Source organism: Triturus cristatus, chromosome 3_2 (assembly GCF_964204655.1).
Source record: "Triturus cristatus chromosome 3_2, aTriCri1.1, whole genome shotgun sequence".
Lineage (NCBI taxonomy): Eukaryota > Metazoa > Chordata > Amphibia > Caudata > Salamandridae > Triturus > Triturus cristatus.
Genome location: NC_140584.1, coordinates 316,726,778 through 316,748,243, shown reverse-complemented (window position 1 = coordinate 316,748,243; position 21,466 = coordinate 316,726,778). Strand labels below are relative to the sequence as shown.

The window sequence follows — 21,466 nt, the reverse complement described above, 5'->3', positions numbered from 1 at the left end:
GTCCCAAATACCAAAGTACGACAGACCCTCCTTTTGCCCTTACATAGGCAATCACTATACTCATACTGATCTTAGTCCAGGTCTATATTCACCAGATCATCAAGATGTTGCTGATGGAGCAAAATCCTAGTACTTGGACTCTCTCTCTGGACAGGTCTCCTTGAACACGAAGAAGCACAAAGGCCACATATGGCAGGCCAAAATAAGGAATACCTCTATCTAGTGATGTTCACTACTAACTAGTGTCGATGCAGAAGCTGTATAGAGGAGTTGCTTACGAATTCTAATCTTTTAACCTGCTCATGTTCAGGAAAAGAGTGCAAAGGAACAGTAGTGGAAAAAAGACATAGGTTGAGAAGCGGGTGCAGAAGTCAATTGGGTAGAGAAAAACAATCCCACCCATAAATGACAACGTCATGTTTAAAACCCACTAGAAAACACGTTATTAAGAATATTTAGACAACGGGAGAAAGTAGCGACCACTATTACAAATGAAATATTTAGTAACATTTTAGGGTTCCTATACATTTTGTATGTTCAGGTGAAACAGTGGTGACCCTCATCAATGCTCTGAGGTGAAAAGGGGGCACCTTTCCACAGAAAATGGATTTTATTCTGCTTATACTAGACAATGCCAGCAAAACAAACATCTTCTAACACCTAGTCTATACAATCACACGGAAACCTCTTGTGAAACCACCTATGCCCAGAGTCCGTTCAAAAAGCCTCTCTGGCAGGCTTCTATTGTCCATCAAATCTTCTTCTGTTGTTTTCTTTTGCATGGGCCTCTTCATTCAAGCCTTTCATGAAAAAAAGAAAGTACTGCTCAGTTGGAGTGCCCTCCTGGCAAACACTCACAGCTCACGGTCTCAATGTTTCAAGGCAGTGCACCTGTGTCTTTCCTCTGCTGCAGACACTACAAATAATATGCTCTTCATTGGTCATGGGCACAGATCATCTTGTGCAGACCCGGGACCATTCTCAGGATCCAACACTCATCATTCGGTGTCAGAGGACGCTCAGGCTGCTCTTTCATGGGCACTGGAATGTAGTGCCTTCTGTCATTCTTGGATCCGCCGGTGCACTGCACTTCCATTGAAGCAAAGGAACAGAGGGGGTATGTGTGGCCAAAAACTCAAGCCAAGGGGCTCAAGGGACTGCACACTGTCAGAGGTTACCAGCACATGACAGGCGCTCTTGTGTACTGAAATTCCGGTTCTGTGGCAAAACCAGCTCCTCCATCTTTTCTGATGTTGAACGCCTTATGACGAAGCAAGCGTGATGCTTTAACCAGTTCGTTGTATAACAAGGGGACTGTAAACAGGTGGCCTGCGGTCCTTCAAAGGAGTGGCCACACGCCATGGGACAATTTTGGTCCAGAATACACTGTCTTTCTTAGGAAGCAATACAAATAAAAAAGGCAGTAGGCAAAACAGTGCCTCTAAGCTTTTCAATTGGGTTTCCGTGTGAGAGCCTTCATCATCTAAGGGTAGATAACTACACGAGAATTCTATCTAAAATGGATGTCTTCACATATGGTGGCATTGTCTAATAGGGCAAACACACATTTTTTTTCCTGAATGATTACATATAAGTGTTTCTAAATTCCTTATCTAGGACATTTCAATAGAGAAATCACATGGTACAGATTATCATAGGCATGTAGAAACCTTTCACATCAGGTGCACTAGGCAATACACAGGCTAATAGTCAGATTTAAAAACAAAAGACAAGAACTAGAGGGTCCTGATATTTGCATGATTAGAAACTTCTGATCCCACCGAAAATTAAAGCAGCAGGAACAAAAGGGTAAAATCTACATTAAAAATAGACATTGAAAATCCGTCATGTTCAAAAGGGTAAACGTAAGATATCTCCTATTGGTAAGGAAAACTTGTCTTACTATAATATTGAGTCAGTTAGCCAGTCTATCGCTATCCTGACAGTCAGGCTGGAAAACATTGCAGCAGGCCTAAGGAAAATTCTTGGAAACCAGTCTGGTCATGCAAAAGGGAATTGTACATAATATGGGGGTTCCTGGTGCATCACTGCAGTCTGGAAGTATGTACCTGAACAATACACCTACAATAATAAATGGGCTGACTGATGAAAGGAATACGGAAAAGGGAATTGGAACTAGGACACAACTAAAATCCCCAATCACTAAGCATAATGCGACATTGGGCAGGGAAGAAACAAAAGCAATAAAAAATAAAAATCTATAGGAAGGACAAGAATTTACTTGGGTGGTAGTCAGGCATGTGACATCACCAAGAGTACGGGTGATACACAAAAGGCCAAAGTCACATACGTTTTAACTCTACCGCTGGCGACTACACCATATACGGTAATCTTAGGTAATGTTCCAGTTCCTTCTGCAGGGAAAAATGAGAACCTAGTTTCCTTTCAAGAAGCAAAGGCCATATGCTACTTAGGAGAAAGGACAGCATTACCTAATGTAATATAGAAATTAGGCCACCTTTAGTCACAGATCTATAATTTCATCCTTAGGTCCAATCAAGGATACATAAATGTAGGGCTGCCTGTTCCATTAAGGGAAGGGCAGTAACGTGACAGGTCACAGGTGACAGGTGACACACTTTGATCCTGTAGATCTCTTTTAGTTTTCTGTAATATCATTATAGCCAATTTAGACATGCACTGGTAAAGTGCTGCCTCTCATGTTCACAGCATGAAAATATCATTAGCTGTGGAATTTAGTAACCAGAACAAGTTCAACCAACTGTTGCGTAGCGATGGGCATCGTCATGACCATCCCCATACAACGAAAACATGCAAAAAATAATAAAAACGCACAAAACATCAAGCCATCAGATATACTTGCTGTATATCAAGCACAAAAAAGCATAGACAAAACAATAGCATATGTAAAAAGCGGTGACACACAACACCATGTCATGTACTTTATGCACTGTAAAACTGCAGCCCAAAACCCAATATTTGGGCCTGTTTAATTTGTCAGGTTTTAAAATACTTACCCTCCTTTTTGACAGTTGATCACCAGGCAATGGAAATCTGCTGTCAAACATAACTCTACTGTTTCTCTTCTAATATACAGGACCAGCAAGAACAATTCATGATAGAACCAGATACACAAAAATAGATTGCATTACTTAACTGTTACCCTCTTGTCAGTCCTTTCAACATCCAGCCACTTAAGTTTTACATTTCTAGAAATAAAAAATCGTTACACTGACACTCCATAGTAATTTGGCACCTACAATTTCCACTGTGAAAAAGAAGTTTTAATTGGCAATGCATTCTCACGTAGGCATGTAGCCTTAAAGAAATTTTAGAACAAGGCTGCATCTTGTTTTCTGTCTAAGACTTAATGCAACACTTCGTTTTCTGTTAAATAAGAGCAACTATAGCAGGCATCATTCTATTTTCTTTTATAGAGCACCAATGTATCAGCAAAGCATTTAACATGATGTTTGGACTTTCAAAGAAAACCCCTTTTCCCGGTGGAATTAAGTTCTTTAGTTTTAGTGATGCTATGGAGAAACCAGAAACCCCACCTTTAGAGGCCCGTGTAGCAAGGTCATTCTGCATTCCACAGAGGCAAGGCCCTAATTTAAAAGGTCATAAAAGTCAACGTGGCAGCCTACTCATTGTTTACACTAAAGATAGCATCTCAGCAGCCTGACCGAATTGCTCTGCAGCTCCCAACCCCCAGCTTCTGACACTCTGAATTCGTCAAAGCCAGAAGGCCTTCCTAATCCCTCCTAACTTGCAATAATTCGCTCTATGTTGAAAAATAATTTCTCCTTTTTAGGCGCTAAAAAAATTATCCCTATTCCCAGATTGTTAAACTACATGTACTGTGAATAATTCACAAAACTTAATAACACACATACCAGTTTTTGAGAATAAATGCTTGTTGTAATCCTATGCAATGGTATACATTTCATCAACCTTAAGTGAATTGTATTCACAATGAGTTTTGATATTTTCTTCATCATTTAGTCATTTGCCTTTATTCGAGCTCTGTTAGTCCCTTTTATATTAGCATATGAAACTCAGTGCCTCCCGCCAGGTAATCACAATATTTTCACCCCTACTGCTAGAACCTGCAATCTCATCTTTCCTCTCCTAATTACTCAAACCAGTACCATATTCCTCTTTATTCCCTTCGTCAATACAACCTTCCTCATGCTACTCTTCATGTCTTTATTACTCCCCGTTCATCATCTCTCTTCCCTCCACGGCATTCTATTTTCCCAATCGTTCCTCTCCTTCCTACGCATTACCCAGTTCCTATAACCGTAGTTCTACATTTCTCCACCCCTCTATCATTACTGACTTCATCACGTACCTGCTCACAAACATCCTCTTTTTCCTTCATCAAAAAACAATTCTCCATTTCTCTTTCTCTATGTGGGTGCTAACTCCATTAAGGCCGTTTTGTAGTAACATCAAATAGTTGCGGGTTGCGACACCATATTTTATTTAATTTCCCCAAGTTTTTAAGAAAAAAGGTCTTGTTTGGCATAGCGTGTTCAGTAGTATCGTGACAGACACAGCTAAAGTTAGAACCTTCAACCCTGATATTAAAACAAGCCTTTGTACTGGCACATTGACTCATTGAATCATAAGAAGGCCCAACCTGTAACTATATATCAAAACCTAAACGTATGCATTTACTGAAGCCTGAGACACTTTAAACAGCACTCTGAATGAAAGAAAATGCAATTGAAACAGTCTTTTTTACCCAAATTCGACTTTGATATTTTAAGCATTAAAAAATGAATATCCTACAATTTTCTTGCGTAATATGCATTACCAGAATGTCTATTACATAACCCATGAGTCAGGCATTGGAAATAATAACTTATACTGTATAAAAATGAGCTTGTTTGCGCCTGCGCCAAGGGAAAATTGTACGCGCGAATGCTTGTCATTTTAGTGATGCAACACAACTTAAATCAAATTTTAATGCTAGGAGGTCATATCATGAGTATTAAGCTTTATAAATATCAAAAAACGATTTTGAAAAGCACTTATTTTTTAAAATAATTTTTCCCATGATTAATAATTTTCTTTTTTTAAAAATCCCAATTATTCGTTTTTGTGATAATTCCATGTATAAAAAACAAGCTGCATCCCTTGCCTATCATTTTGGACACATTTAACTCACAAGCCTAAGCGCATAAGCCCAATTTGAAACGCGTCACATCTTTGCGCCACTTTCATTTAATAAGACGGTTCTGCCAAATTTCACCCGTGTTCAACTGGGAAGGTGCTGGCTGAATGAACATTTCTATCAAATATACTGCAGCTGAAAAGTTTGCCTGTGAACATCTAATATAATGCATCTAAGGAAAATGCTGTAAATTTATTTACTTTTGCAAAAATAGATAATTTCGTTTTTGGGGCCTGATTTATATCTATCGAATGTGTTTCTAATCTTATCCTTTAAGCATTTAACGGCAGTTTTGTATATGTGCACAATTGCTCATTCTATAAATTAAAGAGCACCATATAGCTATCTTAGCACATCAAATGGTTCATTTCTGGATTCCTTTTCTAAGTTTGTACTTGATATTAATTAACCAACAATTTACTTAACAGACTGGAAACATCAGAGGACCCACAAACACATATTGAGCTCATTTCAGACACAAACAGAAAGGGGTTAAACAGACAATACAGCGCGCTTTAGCCATTTTTCATAAATAGCGCCGTCGCAATTTACTCACAGAAGTTGCGCTAATGATAAAAAAAACACAGACATTTAAAAACACAGTTGACTTATAAATCAGTACGCATGACAGAAAGAAAGAACAGCTCACAGACTATACTTGAAACAAACCATTTGCAAATACTGTTGTAGGTCATATTTACAAGCAACGCTTTTCAATAGTGTTCCAAAAGGCTGCATGAACAGCCCCACAGACAGATGCATGTCCAAGAAGTAGTGAATGCGCTCAATTCACTAGCTCTGCCTAGCAGAACACCACACAAAATCGTTGTGCATATTTTCATTCGTGAAACTGCGCAGAACGAAGGATCCTTGTTTTATATTATGTCATATTTTAATTCCCTGGGGATACAAAATCACCAAGGAAGAAATATGTTTCTAAATCTAACCTATTTAGATATTTCCCACACTATGGTACCTTTCAAAACAAAAAGCAACACATTTTTCCATGTGAGCTTACAAACAGGCATGCCAAAAATACTGCGGAAAACGCAAGTATTATAATCAAAACCAAATGGAGAAATATCTCCTCATTACCTGCCTACACAAATTGCAATTCGCATATCCAAACTTATACAAACCAAAAGCTACATTTCCAAATTTGCTAAGATCAGGCATCTTATAGCTCACTAATCTAGCTCCAAACTTCAAGGGTTTATCTCTACCAATAAACTCGCAAATATGCGAGACCCTCGGTTTTGGTAATTGCAATGACCAAATCAGAAACCAAGAAACCAACGCCTCGGCTTTGGTAATTGCGATAACCAAATTAAAGACCCAAAGAACCAAAGGACTGGGAGCGACCCACTTATACTTAATTCTTATTCTTAATAATCAAAAAGGTTATCCAAATTCTAACTGTCAAGTTCTTCATAACAAAACGTCTTTTATAATACTCACGCCAAAAAGGGTTCTAATCGGGAGTGACATCTTTTGGAGAGTCAAAGTCAGAAAGATCAGAGATATACTGGGCTGCAGAGACAAAGAATCCCCCAGAACCTCGGTGCTCAGAGTAGTACCTGCTTAGTGGATTTCTGTCCTGTTCTTCCCAGTAGATTTCTGTCCTCTGACAAGATCGCTCCTCCAGATAGTCACTTGTATTGATGCCACGCTGTCGGGCGCCAACTGAAGTACCGGGGATTTTAGGACCCCAGCGGTGCCAGGGATAGCACCCTATGACTTCACGTTATCCTATTGCTGTAGTATTATAAAAGACGCTCTCATGGTAATGCAACAAAGAAACTGGCAGAAGAAGCTGAAATATGAAAAAGACATCTTTATTAAACATTAAATGAGTGAGACTACGTCGCACAGAAACCTTAGCAACTGAATGAGGCAGTCTGCAGAACGAAAACCAGTGTTCTCTTTTATAATGCATATTATGCTCTGGGCAACACCGCCCTTCTCTTGCAGTTGGTCATTCACATATTTTACTTCAAAGAACAAGCAGAGTCATGATTGCAATCTCACATTTCAGTTCAGCCAGCCCGCAATTATTTACCGAGCAAGGCTCAGATCCCACATCTGACCCCAATAAACATGAGCATCTCCTGTTTTAAGAAACAGGCCATAAAGCAGGAACAAGCAGGTGCGAAAGTGATTAGCCGGAGGCTTGTGTGCGATGAAAGGACTTTATGGTGTGTCAAGCCCTGATGCTAATCACAGGTGGCCGGAGGAAGGGGAGCTCGTGAGACCGGACTGACCTGGGGCAGCGGAGACCAGCTGCCCAGGTCATGGAGAAGTCAAGCAGAAAGTACATGTATTCTAAAGGCCCGTACTTGCTTATGTGTTTGTCTATGTGAGGGCAACTTATTAAGATGGCCACCGCTCCAAGATGGAACCCACGGAGTCAATGTAGAATAACGTATACATAGTGCATTTGGCAATGGGACGTTATGCAAAGCGCTTGTAAATACCGCATTGACCAATCGCGGTTTGCTAATACATGAATAAACAGGGGTAGGGCCCTGTCTCCTACGTGGTCCCAAATACCAAAGTACGACACTGGTTGGCTAGGCTATGCACCTAAGCCAGGCAGAACCCCCCACTCTAGTCAGGGAAAGGGAGTTACACGCTGAAGATAACCCTTGCTCACCCCTTTGGTACCTTGGCAGAGCAGTCAGGCTTTTCCCAGAGGTAATGTGTAATGTGTTTGCACAACACTCACACAGCAGCAACACCCTGGGCACACCACAAAGGAAACTCCACACAAGGTTATATAAAAAAAGCCTTTGTATTATCCATAAAAACACATTAGAACATAATCACATATATCACTGTGCCACTCAGCAACCATCATGACTTTACAGGGATTACATAAATCACTTAGCCAATCGGGCAATTGTCATAAACATTTAGAGTCACTAGTAGCCACTGGCAGGATTGTGCTTAGCACAAAGCGTAATGGCATAAACATCAGTTAGTACAGCTCAGTAGCTGCTGGTAGGAACTGTACTTAGCATAACACATTAGGCCTACATATAATCAGAAGTGCACAGTAGTAAACTACCCGTAGAGTGCACACATTAGAATATCAACATTATGGTACATGGGGTGCCAACCTTGGCAATATAACCCAACACATATGTAAGCCTCAGGGTATAGCTTGCAAGATATGACACAGGAATAATAAGCACATAAATGCCCCCTCCTGACACTATATTTGGCAGCCTGATACTGTTAGACAAAATGATGACTCAAAACAACGGAGCACGGGCTGCAAACCAAGGTATTGTAAGTACCATCAGAATCACCCACGTAGTGCCAGCGTTATACACATCCTCACATCACACGGCCCCTTAACATGACACTTGTTACCCTAAGAGTGTTGGCCGGCCTGTGAGGCAGCTGCCCGTAATGCACCGACGGCAGCTGCCATGGGGTAGCACAGCGCAGCTGTGGAGGAGACCTTGTTGAGTTCCCTTCTGGTGATCAGGCAACCAGGCTCACATGTGATCTGAGCCAGTCGGAGCTGCTAGACCCCACGGGGTCGAACAGTATGGCGTCAGTAATCTCCTTCCTTGTGGGTTTAGGCCCCTGTGGAGCAGGGGCGTGCCTCCGGACACCCGGTGGTGAGAAACAAGCAGCGCAAGTCAGCCAGAGAGGTGGGGGCGGAGCTTTCCTCCGTCACATGTAGAGCACCCAGCACCGCTCCGGAGCAGGCATTCCTTTTGGTCTTTCCTGATGGTTGTTGGGGCAATGGCCGAGACTCCGGCAGAGACTTTGGTTGCCCAGCAACGCTAGGAGATTTCCTTCATGCTGGCTCCGGCCTGCTACCCCTGACGGTCATAGTGCTGGCTGAGGAATAGGCCCTGCCCTCGAGGACTAGCAAGTATACGCCTCTCAAACGGGGAGGCCAGCACAAGTGCCACACACGCTTGGCGGTTTAGGTTGAGGAAGTAAAGGACACAGTGCGGCTCACCATGCACTTCACTTGCCACAGCGCTCCTGCAGACGGTCTCCTTCCTTTCTTGAAATGCACAGCGCTCGTGAGTGCAAAAACTACGAAGTGCTCCACATGCTCCAGAGCAGTGGGAGCCATCACCTGGGGCTCAGGCCACAGAGGAGAGGACAACGCCACCCACGCAGCAGGGCAGAAAGCGCTCTTCCCCCAAGTCAGCCTTGTGCAAGCCCACTCCTTGTGCAGCCGAACTAGAAAGCAGAAAATCTAAACCACTCACCACACACCAGGATGAATCACCCAGGGCAAGCCACACAGCCCAGGGGGATGACTGGGGGCCCGAGCAGGAAGCAGACTCAGGCCAGCACACCGGCAAAGTCCAGATGGTGGTTCCCTGGCAGCATATCCATCCCCCTGGTCCCAACAGTCTCTTCTAGTTCCAGTTCAGTTCCAAGTAAGCTCAAAAACATGGGGTCACAGCTAACCCCGGGCGTAGCACTACGCTTCGCCCACGTAGTGTACGTAGCGCTGCCTGCTTCGCACTTTCCGAAGTAGGCGAAGCAGGGCAGCGCTACGCACACGCCGAGGGCGAAGCGTAGCTGCTTGCCACCCGCCACCCACCTCCCGCCCGCCCTTCTTTTAAATAATATGAGCAATGAAAAATAAAGTAAAGTAAGTCGACTTACCCGTAAGCGCTGCGTCTCCGGGGCTCCCTCTTTCTGTTTCTAATTTCTTCTGGCAAATGCGCATGCGCGGACACCCGCGCATGCGCATTTCTCGCGAGAAATGCGCATGCGCGGGCGTCCGCGCATGCGCATTTGCCAGAAGAAATTAGAAACTGAAAGAGGGAGCCCCGGAGACGCCGCGCTTACGGGTAAGTCGACTTACTTTACTTTATTTTTCATTGCTTATATTATTTAAAAGAATGGCGGGTGGGAGGTGGGTGGCACGTAGTGGGGCTACGCGAAGCGCGTAGTGTGCGTAGATTTGGGCACACTACGTGCTGCTTCACGTAGCCCCACTACGCCCACTACGCCCACCCTTAGTCACAGCCCCTTCTCTTATAGTCCACAAAATCTTTGTTCTCTGCTGGCCCAGGGGTCTAAGCCCAGTCCAAACCAGTTCTGGCAGCACTTAAAAAGTATCATTAAAGTGCAAAACACTCTCCATTGTAAGTGTAAGCATTGTCCAAAACACACTACAGGGGGCGGAGCCATCATTGTGGAAGGCAGGCACAGCCCTATTCAGGTGCAGGTGGTACTCCTCCCACCACTCCATATGCTGACCAGGCCTATTCAGCCTAGCGCTGACTTATCCAGACTCTCTGGAACCACTGTACATCCCCAGCCCCTGTCACTCCAAAGCCAGACAGTCAATACACATCCTAGCAGAGAACCGCAGACACATAGCACACAGAAATGCCTACTTCTAAAAGTGGCATTTCTAAAATAGTAATAATAGACCTGCTTTCACCAACAAGCAGGATTTATCACTACTATTTCAAACATACCAAACTTGATTACGCTACCCCTCTCAGATCAGGAATTACCACTGAAGCACATAGCAGGTAATCCCATATGCATTCCTATGAGAGGGCAGCCTCACAGCAGTGCGAAACCAAGTAGGCTGTTTGTTTCTAAAAGATCATGCCACACATTTTAGGCACATGTCCTACCTTTTACCTACACTGCACCCTGCCCATTGAGCTAGCTAGGTCCTACCGTAGGGGTGACTGAAATGTAGTAAAAGGGGAGTCACAGACGTGGAACCACTTTATGAGCCATGTCACAGTGGCAGTAAATTGCGCACGCAGGCCCTGCAGTGGTGGAGGCCTGAGACAGATTTTAAAGTCTACTTTGGTGGGTGGCACAAGCAGCACTGCAAGCCCACCAGTCACATTTAATTTACTGGCCCTCGGTATATATGATACCACTGTACAAGGGACTTACAGGTAAATTAAGTATGCCAAACAGGTGTAGTCCAATCTTATCAAGTTTACCATAGAGAGCAAATGCACTTTAGCACTGAACAGCAGTGTTAAATTGCCCAGAGTCGTAAAACCACCAACAACAGGTCAGAAGCAAGTACAGAAGGAAGGCAAAAGGTTCTGGGATGACCCTGCAAAAAGGGCCAAGTCCAACATTAGTTTACTTGTAAGTTCCTTGTAAAGTGGTATACCATATACCCAGGGCCTGTAATGTATATGCTACTAGTGGGCCTTCAGCACTTGTTGAGCCTCCCACACAAGTAGGCTTTCAAACCTGTCTCATGCCTGCCATTGCAGGGACTGTGTGGGCAGTCTACTGCCACTTCAACTTGACATTTAAAACGACTTGCCAAGCCTTAAACTTCCCTTTTGGTATACACAGGTCACCCCTAAAATAGGACCTAGATAGCCCTAAGGGCAGGGTGCTATGTAAGTAAAAGGTAGGGCATGTACTTTTTAAGTTTTACATGTCCTGTTAGTGAAAAACAGCTAAGTTCATTTTTCACTACTGTTAAGCCTACTCCTCTCATAGGCAAGCATTGGGAATTCCTTAAAAAACGTTTAATCTGTAATCCCTGATTAAAAAGGAGTAGCAACATCTTGTTTCATACCTTTGGAATGGTAATGATAAATCCTCTTTAAAGGTAAAATTAGATTTAACATTGCTATTTTAGAAATGCCACTTTTAGAAAGTGGACATTTCCCTGCCTTTAACTTGCTCTGTGTGCCGACATCAGGTCTCCAATACATGTCTGTACTGGGTGACAGCTACACATTGTGCATTTCCTCTAGACAGCTGCAAACACAGGAAGGGTGGTTGTGACAGAGGACTCTTATGCATTCACCTGCATTCTGATAGCCTTCCTGGGCAGGCAGGGACAGTGGGAGCTGACACTTAAATCTGAACAGGCAGGGTCCTGTGTCCCACACAAAGGGCTGATTACCCGCCACCTCCCCCCACCACACACTCACACACAGATATACTGGCAGACAGGGCTGGGGTGAAAGAGGACCTGTGAAGAGGAGCTGCTTTGAAATTCACATTTTGGTATACGTACAAGTACTGGGGCTCTAACCCTACTGAATCAGTACACTAGAGGACCTGTGAAGAACTCTGACAGGAGTAAGGACTGCTGTGCTACAATGATTGCCACTCTGCTGGACTGACTGTTCTAAGGAACTGCTTATCTACAGTGCTGAGCTGCCCCTGCTGTCTGTTGATGTCTGTCCTGCTGAAGACAAAGGACTGAACCCATCTCACACTAGCCCAGTGACTCCACGGCTTGCTGGCTTTTCTCCTGTTTTCTGAAGTCTCAGGGTCATCAAATACTTTTTACAACTTTCCGGGTGCTGCTGTACTCTGCCATCTGTGAGTACTACTAGGGTGACCAACCGTCCGTAAATTTAACGGACAGTCCGTAATTTCGGCCGTCTGTCCGTTGTCCGTGAAGGATTCTTTAACGGACGCCATTTGTCCGTAATTTTAACCGGGCACCGGTCGCACCACCCTAAAGCCAGGCACAGCTTCCACCCACCTCCCTTCTTGACTCTGATGCTGTACCAAAGCTCAGATACCCAGCAGCATTGGAGAGGCACAGCGGGATGGCAACCCTCACACCTTGATGAGCTGTTAAGAGGTGCTTGAAGGTGACTGAGAGGGAGGGGCTGCAGCTTCTGGCGCAGGGGCATCTATTCAGATGCAAACAGCCCTGAATGCGTCATGTCTCTGCAATTTAGAGGGGCCTCACACATTCCCTTCCTGCCCAGGGCCCCAAAAATCGTAGAACCCGCCCTGATTACACCGAGGCAGCACGTGGTTCTCTTCACAGAGCTTAATTACTGTCACTAAATTGTAAGCAAACCTCAGTTTTTCAAACATGCAGTCTATAATGTGATAAAATAAAGAAATGTCACAAACGCACCCACACTGATTAACAAAGTATGGAGGACAATCAGTTAAATCAGTTCTCTTGGAGTATCTCCTTTAAGTACTGTACATCACAGTAGGGGATGGCAAAACTAACATTTTGGAAAGAAAGCCAGTATTCTAGTTGTCTTGCCTAGGAGGGGGTGAGGAGCCCTACCCCACCCTGGAAGTGACCAAGATGATACTAGAATACTGCATGCCCACCCCTGTGCCCACCCTGGTGGATCCTGTTCCCCCTCCTGTGATGGCTCCTGCCCCCACCCCCCCAGTGATGGCTCCTGCCCCCCCCTGCACCCCCGCCTGTGATGGCTCCTGTCCCCCCCCTGTGGTGGATCCGGTCTCCGCCCTGGGTGGCTTCTGTCCCAGTCCTGGAATGGCTCCTGCAGTGAGGGTGAAGTTCTTGATGGGCCTCTTATCAAAAAGGCTCAGCTTAAAATTGATATGAAAAGGTGGGCGAGTGAGTAAGTGAAGGGATGGGTGGATGGCTCGATGAATTAGTGAAAGGGAGAATGGATGAACGAAAGATTGAATAGATGGATAATGAGAGAGGATGGATGGATTGATGAGTGAGTGGAAGGATGGATGAGAGAAAAGGTAAATAGCTGGATGTATGGGTGGAAGGGTAGCTGGGTGGGTAAAAGGGTGGATGGATGAGTGAAAGGATGGATGAGTGAAAATGTGAATGATGAGTGAGTGGGTGGATGGATGAGTGAAATGATGGCTTGATGAATTGATAAGTGCAAGGGTGAATGGATGGAGGGATGAGTGAAAGGGTGGATGTAAGGATGGATGAGTGAGAGAAAGGGAGGGTAGATGGACAAACGGATGAATAAATGAGTGAAGGAGTGAAAGGATAGATGGATGAGAGAAAGGATGGATGAGAGATAGGGTCAATGGATGGATTCATGAGAGGATAAGTAGATGGATGGGCGGGTGGGTAGATGGATGGAAGGAAGGATGGCTAAGTGAAAGGGTCGATGGAGAGATCAAGGGAGGATGGATGGATGACTGAAAGGGTGGATGGGTGGAAGGATGAGTGACTGGGTGGATGGATGAGTAAGTGAAAAGATGGCTGGATGGGTGAAAGGGTAAATGGCTGAATGGATGAGTGAATGGATGGGTAGAAGAGTGGATGGATGAGTGTACAGATGGATAGGGCGAAAGGGTGGATGGATGGATGATGGATGAGTGAAAGGATGGATCAAGGGATGGATGAGTGAAATTATAGATGGAAGGATACATGATGGATAGGTTTGCAAATGGTTGAATATGTTTGGATATGGCTGGGCCTACTTATATACTATTGCATGACCTCCTCTGATGTGTCTGTAAAACGTACCTATTGTCCTGAAGTTTTGTCCTGAATTTTGACCTCCTGTCCTGAATTTGTGTCCTGAATTTTGACCCTTTGTCCTGAATTTTTACACTCACCGTCCTGAATTTGCACCAATGCCAGTTGGTCACCCTAAGTACTACCCTTGCCTCAGGTTCCTCTTCAGTTCTGGGCCTCAGCAGTAGGTTCTGCAGCTGTTTTGCTGCAAAATTGATGCATCATCGCTACTGGTCATATTGGAACTGACTCAGTGCCCTTCGACGCCGATGCAGTGAAGATGAGAAGACATACCTGAGCGGCTTGCCGACGACTCGGAACCTGACTGCGAGGTTCAACAACGATTCAGTACCAATCTGAGGTCCCGACTGGGAGGCTTGACTTCAACGCATCGACCTGACTTTGTGATTCGGAACTGATGCATCGGTCTCTCTATGACGATTCTTTGCTCCATCCATGGTAATTTGTCCGCGGGACATGTTTGAGGCCTGTAGCTGGCCGGCCTGTATTTTGGATTTACCCCATCTAGCTCGACTTCAAGTAACCTTTTAGAGCTATTGACTTCTAAGCACTATTTTTGGATTGTTCTTTAAAAATTCATATCTTGACTTCTACTTATTGGATTTTTGCTGTTTTGGTCTTATTTTACTCAGCAAAATATCCTCTATTGTTCTAAACTTGTGTGGAGTCTTTTTTCAGTATATAGGCTGTGTTACTGTGTATGCGTGTGTTTCACAAATACTGTAGACATTACCTCTTAAGATAAGCCTGCCTGCTCTGTGCCAAACTACCACAGGTTATGTTTTAGTGTGTATCTAGCTTTCCTTGATTATAGTGGTGGTTCCTGTTTGGACAGGGTGCATACCACTGCCAACTAGAATCCCCAGTTCTAACAAGGGGCTGTTAGACCATATTGTTCCTAACATCGATTAAAAAGGTCTGGCCCACTATATGATATCAAAAAATAAAAGTATGCTGCCACCTCCACCTTAAGTACTAAACCTCGGAGAGGGACACTAGTCCGCGGTCCACTATGAAGGTATGCTTGATGCACCACTCCAGGTCATAGGACAGGTCCTGAACTGGACATAGCCGAGGACAGAACTGGGCATTTGAGCACATGGTAGCGTACCTGGGCCAAAATAAAACTCTGGGTGGTGGATACACACATCACACACATAGGCACTCCGGCAGTAGTACATGCCCGCATATTGGAAGACATTCAGTTATCAGTTGAGAGGGGTCGGAGCCCCACATAAATAATAAACACAATCCTTGTCACGGTGCTCCACAATTGTCACTAAATAGATATGTGCTTAACCCACTGGTGGCTATGTACAAAAGTAGTCCAGCTTAGCAGAGGCAATGTGTAAAGTATTTAGGGGGCACTCAAACAGTGATAGAGTGAATATATAAGAGAAGTCCAAAGCCAAATTAGAATTTTAGAGTACATTTCAATGAATTAAATGACACCAGAATGACAAATATCTAATCAGTAGAAAGAGAGATGTGAGTTTTAAAAAATGTTGATGAAAATACCACAATAGAGAACATAGTGGCACTTGCGGTTATCTAGGCCTGGATAAAGTCACAAGTTTAGGCAAAACATGACGCAGTGTAGGTCGGATACGGGGACCAGGTTCATGCAGGTCTCATTGGAGCCCCTCATTGGGGGTTGTCACGGACAGTCGCCGTTGACACAAAGTGTAGGTCCCATTAGAGCTTTTCCTTGGTGCCATCGTGGGCAGACATTTCTCAGCATGAAGAGGTCACTTCATTTTCACGAGGCGCCCCAAACATCGGTACCTTCAATTAGAGTTCAGAAGGAGTACACTTTGATGTCAGTGAAGGGTCCAGGACCTGGGAGGCATCTCTTGGGGTTAGCACTCGCACCAGCAGAGGCCAGCAGCAGGACTCAGGCAGGTCCAGTTGGTGCTGGTTAGCTGGGCAGTTGCAGGGAGGCCTGTGGAAGTGGGTTTTGTCGCTTAGCTCAAATAAGAGGTCAGCCAGCCGACACTTTGAGTTATCATCTGTGCCCAGCATAGTAATGACCCTAATCTGTTTGGAAATCAATGCTCATGAAATTAAATATCCAGTTTAAAATGTTATTCAGTGCAAAGAATATTCATTCTTCTGCTGCAGACATTGATGGGTGACAGGATGTTGAAGACTATGGTCTAAGTATGTGTCAGTGCCCACAATATCATAGGCTGTTATCCATATGCTATTGTTAACCACAATTTTAAAATTGAGATTCGCCATGTTCGTCAGTGGCCACAATATTACAGTCTCAAATGTGGCTGCAATTCAGTGTCCTTTCTATTAAAGGCACTGCTCCAAATACATTTTGGCTTTCAGTTCCTCACAGTCATTGATATCTCCATACAGAAGTGTTGCTAATAGTTGAAAAAATTGAAAAATCTAAAATTGTTTGTGATCCAGATTTGGATGAGGAATGCAGAGAAATCAAATTTGTTTATTATCTGAAATGCTTGACAGTCAACATTAGTTTATTATTCATCTTCTGTTTTTCTTCTAGATCCAGATATTACTCCTCAAACTGCAATCCAGACTCCGCCAACCACCACAACCACAACCACCACCACCACACCAACAACAACCCCCACCACCACACCAACAACAACCACCACCACCACACCAACAACCACCACCACCACACCAGCAACAACAACCACCACCACACCAGAGACTTCCACACCTGAGACTACCACACCGGAGACCACCATACTAGAGACTTCCACACCCGAGACTACCACCCCCAAGACTACCACACCCGAGACTTCCACACCGGAGACTTCCACACCGGAGACTACCACACCTGAGACTACCACACCAGAGACTACTAACCCTGAGACTTCCACACCTGAGACTACCACACCAGAGAATACCACACCTGAGACTACAACACCCGAGACTACCACACCCGAGACGACCACACCTGAGGCTTCCACACCCGAGACTACCACACCCGAGACTACCACACCAGAGACTACTAACCCAGAGCCTTCCACACCCGAGACTACCACACCAGAGACTACTAACCCAGAGACTTCCACACATGAGACTACCACACCAGAGACTACCACACCTGAGACTACAACACCCGAGACTACCACACCAGAGACGACCACACCAGAGACTTCCACACCCGAGACTACCACACCAGAGACTACTAACCCAGAGACTTCCACACCTGAGACTACCACACCAGAGACTACCACACCAGAGACTACCACACCTGAGACTACAACACCCGAGACTACCACACCCGAGATGACCACACCTGAGATTACCACACCCGAGATTACCACACCCGAGACTTCCACACCAGAGAATACCACACCAGAGAATACCACACCAGAGACTTCCACACCCGAGACTTCCACACCTGAGACTTCCACACCTGAGACTTCCACACCGGAGACTACCACACCTGAGACTACCACACCTGAGACACCAACACCCGAGATTTCCACACCCGAGACTACCACACCGGAGACTTTCCCAATGAAGACTTCCACACCGGAGAATACCACACCAGAGACTTCCACAACCGAGACGTCCACACCGGAGACTACCACACCACAGTCTACTACACGCAAAACTTCCACACCCGAGACCACAACAATACCAGGACCCACTGTAACAAAAACCCAAACTATAACCAAAACTAAAACCATAACAACAACTGAAACGAGAAATGTAAATGGGAAGTTGATCACTACAATCACCATACAGGAGACCACTACAACTACCAACATCATAAAAATAATGACCAGGCTGGTCACAAGAACAACGACTATCAGCTCCTGGTCCTGTTTCACCACAATCATAAACATAAACACATCTGTGACTGTGGACACCCGAAATTCATCAGACCATTCATTGAATGAGACACAACATGATTACAAAGAGGGACGGGACGTGCCTGCTCTACATTTTGTTCAAACGCCAGTCGCAACAACTACAACTACAGAGACAACCACAGCTCCAGTAGAGGATGGCACAAAAACAATCACAACAACTACCACAGTCACTAAGCAATCGCAAACTATAGTGACCTATCCAGACTCTCCATACTCTGCGTCCACAACAACAGACCCCTATTTCAACTGAGTGATTTTTCATATAAATGTTTAAGCCTACATTTACTTCAATTTCTTAGACGAATATGTAATACTACATCACACAGTCCATGTTTTTACGCTATCCCCCAAGAACCAAAACAAAACAACAAGTGCATAGCCACTTTAGTCAGCTGATGTGCATTTGCCCCCTTACAATAAAACATATGAAGTTCTGCACACTGGCCTACCATTAAAGACTCCCCAACCAAATTCAGTCCCCTGACTGCTGAATCAAGGGCTGCAGACTGTTCAGATCAGCCAGCTGTGCTGCAAGAAGTTTGGGAGCGTCTTATGTTATACCAAATGCTCTGATTTACTTGGTAAGCCAGCACATTGACGAGAGTAAGTTCGTTGGTTTGCAGTGGAGAGTTTAGAAGCGTGTTCCTCGTGAAGTAAATGTCCAAAAGGGTAAGCAGTGGTTTGGGAACCTCTGGGATGGGTGCAATCACAGACATCACCCCTTCCTCCTGTGCTGATCAAGATGGTCAATGTATGTAAATATTGCATGGCTAGAAGGGCACATCCTTGACCTGCACCAGTGACATTTGCCAAATGCCCTCAAGTGGGTTCTAAGTCTTGGCCACAAAGATGCATGGAGCTGAGATTGCCACTCATGACATATTAAAAATAGAAATAATTCACACATTCAAGCCATACGCACATATGCACTCAGAAACGTGGTGCTTTTTACAGAATTGGGAACCAGAGTGGGAGCTTGCTCTTGGTTTAGGTTCATTTGGTCTGTGCAGACTAGAGCAGAGTAATTGTTATGTATTACTTCACGCAGTCATAGCCTGGTGATCCACGTCGATAATCCACAAAGCACTTTTATGTCTGATAATTCCATAAACACTATAGGGATTATATTTGTGCCCACTGGAACTATATATGTCTGCTCATTATTGCCAACAATACCAAGCAATTGAAGGAAGCCATCTTGAAGTCCAAAAACACTGGGGGAAGCACAGAATGTATGAAATATATATTAAAACTGCATTTGAATTCAATATGTATAGGTTTGAGGGACCTTTGTTAGTTCCCTTGGCTTCAGCCACAGTGCTGCTGACTCATATTTACCTGTGTCAATCAATATGTAGGAAGCCAGACCCTTCTGTACATATCACACAGGAAGCTTAAGATAGACACATATCTAACATTCCTGTGACAAGCCTCCTCTCATAGTACCCACCACTCGTGCATTCCATTAACAGAAAGTGCCAGTTAACCCCCCTCTGTAAAACCCAGTGAGAAACTGATTCCATCAAAAACAAATCCCTGTTAAAGTCCGTTCCAAGAAAAAACGCAATTCTGTTTCATGAAAACACCTCATTCTACATGTTTCCTAACAGCAAAAACGTTCCATCAAGAAGAAACTCCGGCCACAAACCATCTTCCATCATCAAAAACAATAGATCCACAACACCCACCAGCAATATGTTTCCTTCAACACCAAGATACCGTATATTCCAGGTCAAAAACATCTTCCATTGACAAGCATCTCCCACTACAGACCCTATCAATAAACGTTTCTCGAACATTAAAAAAAAAATCCACTAGCTCTCTTAACAAATAGATCTGATACTGTAATTCCCACCAAAAAGCATAATTCTTAAACAATATACTCCCTACAAATATCTGCCATAAATAGCTTTTGAAAACAAAAATCTGCCTAGACAATCCATGCTAATAAACATCTTTACCCGCACTGCTAAAAATCTCAGCCAGCAAAACGCACATGGGTTCGACTAGAAAACACTGCCACAAAGAACATCTTTCTTCAAGTAGAAATTCACTCAACCTCCTGATCAATGAATACTTTCCTTCAACAAAATCGTATTCCCGCGGCACTTCAAATCCATATTTCTATTAAACCCCCCCCCCCCCCCCACAATCTCTGCCGAAAGTTACCCCCTTCACAAGAAATGCCCTTTGTTTGAGCACTTGCAGACACACGTGACATTGCCACAGTAAGAGTCACGTGAAACTATCACTGCATAAGGCTCCTGGAGAGAAAAATGAATTGTCCTTTTCTGAGACACCTGTAGATTCACATGAAATATTTACTGTCTGAGACACTTCAAGTCACATAAAACACTCATTGCTCGAGACACCTGCAGAGTCACAGTCAGAGACACATACAGTCACCGGAAATGTCCACAGTCACCGGAAATGCCCACTGCACGAGGCTCAAAGATAGACACATGAAATGTGCATTGTCGGTGACACCTGAGAGCAGACTAAACATTCATCTCTGCAGAGCCACTTGGAGGGCTGCTTGAAGGACCCTCGACTGCGACGCAGGAAAGCACGCGGGACTCCTCCCTCGGACTTTAACATGGCTGGAACACTGGCTGGAATCTTCCACAACTTCATTCCTGGGACGTTCGAGATCTTTTGCCTTCTGTTGGGCTCGCATCATACATGAAGGGCTGCGGTCTCTTTTTTGGCCGCATCATACATGAAGGGCTGCGGTCTCCTTCTTGGCCGTCAATAAACAGCTCATATTACTTATTTCTGTGGTGCCTTTGGTGATTGTAAGCCTTTGGAATGATGTAAGACTATAGTGATTAAATGTTAAATGCATTTTTCCTTATATCGAAGTTTAACAACCTTTTCTGTTTTCCTCTTACAATTACTGTTATGAATTAGCGATGTCCAATACATCTGAAAAAAATTGTTGTAAGCAAAGATGCATTTTGAAACTGTTTGTTTCCATGTGCCTCTCATGGTGTTATGTGCAAATACAAAGATAGCCTAGCATAACATCACATGTTAAGGTATGGCAAGTTTTGTAGCGCAAGTCACCGGTTCTATAGGACATCGGTGCTGTCATGATAGTGATGCAGGCTAGAAGGTTCTCTGCCACTCCTGGCACTGCTCATCGATTTAGATTGCAGAATCATGTGCTAAAACGTTAAATCAATCACTCTGTGAAATTCAAGGCTGAAATTG

The 21,466-nt window shown here is 44.2% G+C and overlaps 1 protein-coding gene across 1 annotated transcript in view; it reads left to right on the top strand.

Moving 5' to 3' along the window:
• Nucleotides 1–21,025, top strand: part of LOC146857262 (uncharacterized) — a 107,627-nt gene extending 86,602 nt beyond the window's left edge. Inside the window, exon 4 of the mRNA XM_085647773.1 lies at nt 16,906–21,025. Coding sequence (XP_085503899.1) covers nt 16,906–18,503 — 1,598 coding nt within the window. The 3' untranslated portion in view covers nt 18,504–21,025. The remainder of the gene's footprint in view (nt 1–16,905) is intronic.
• Nucleotides 21,026–21,466: the final 441 nt, after the last annotated feature.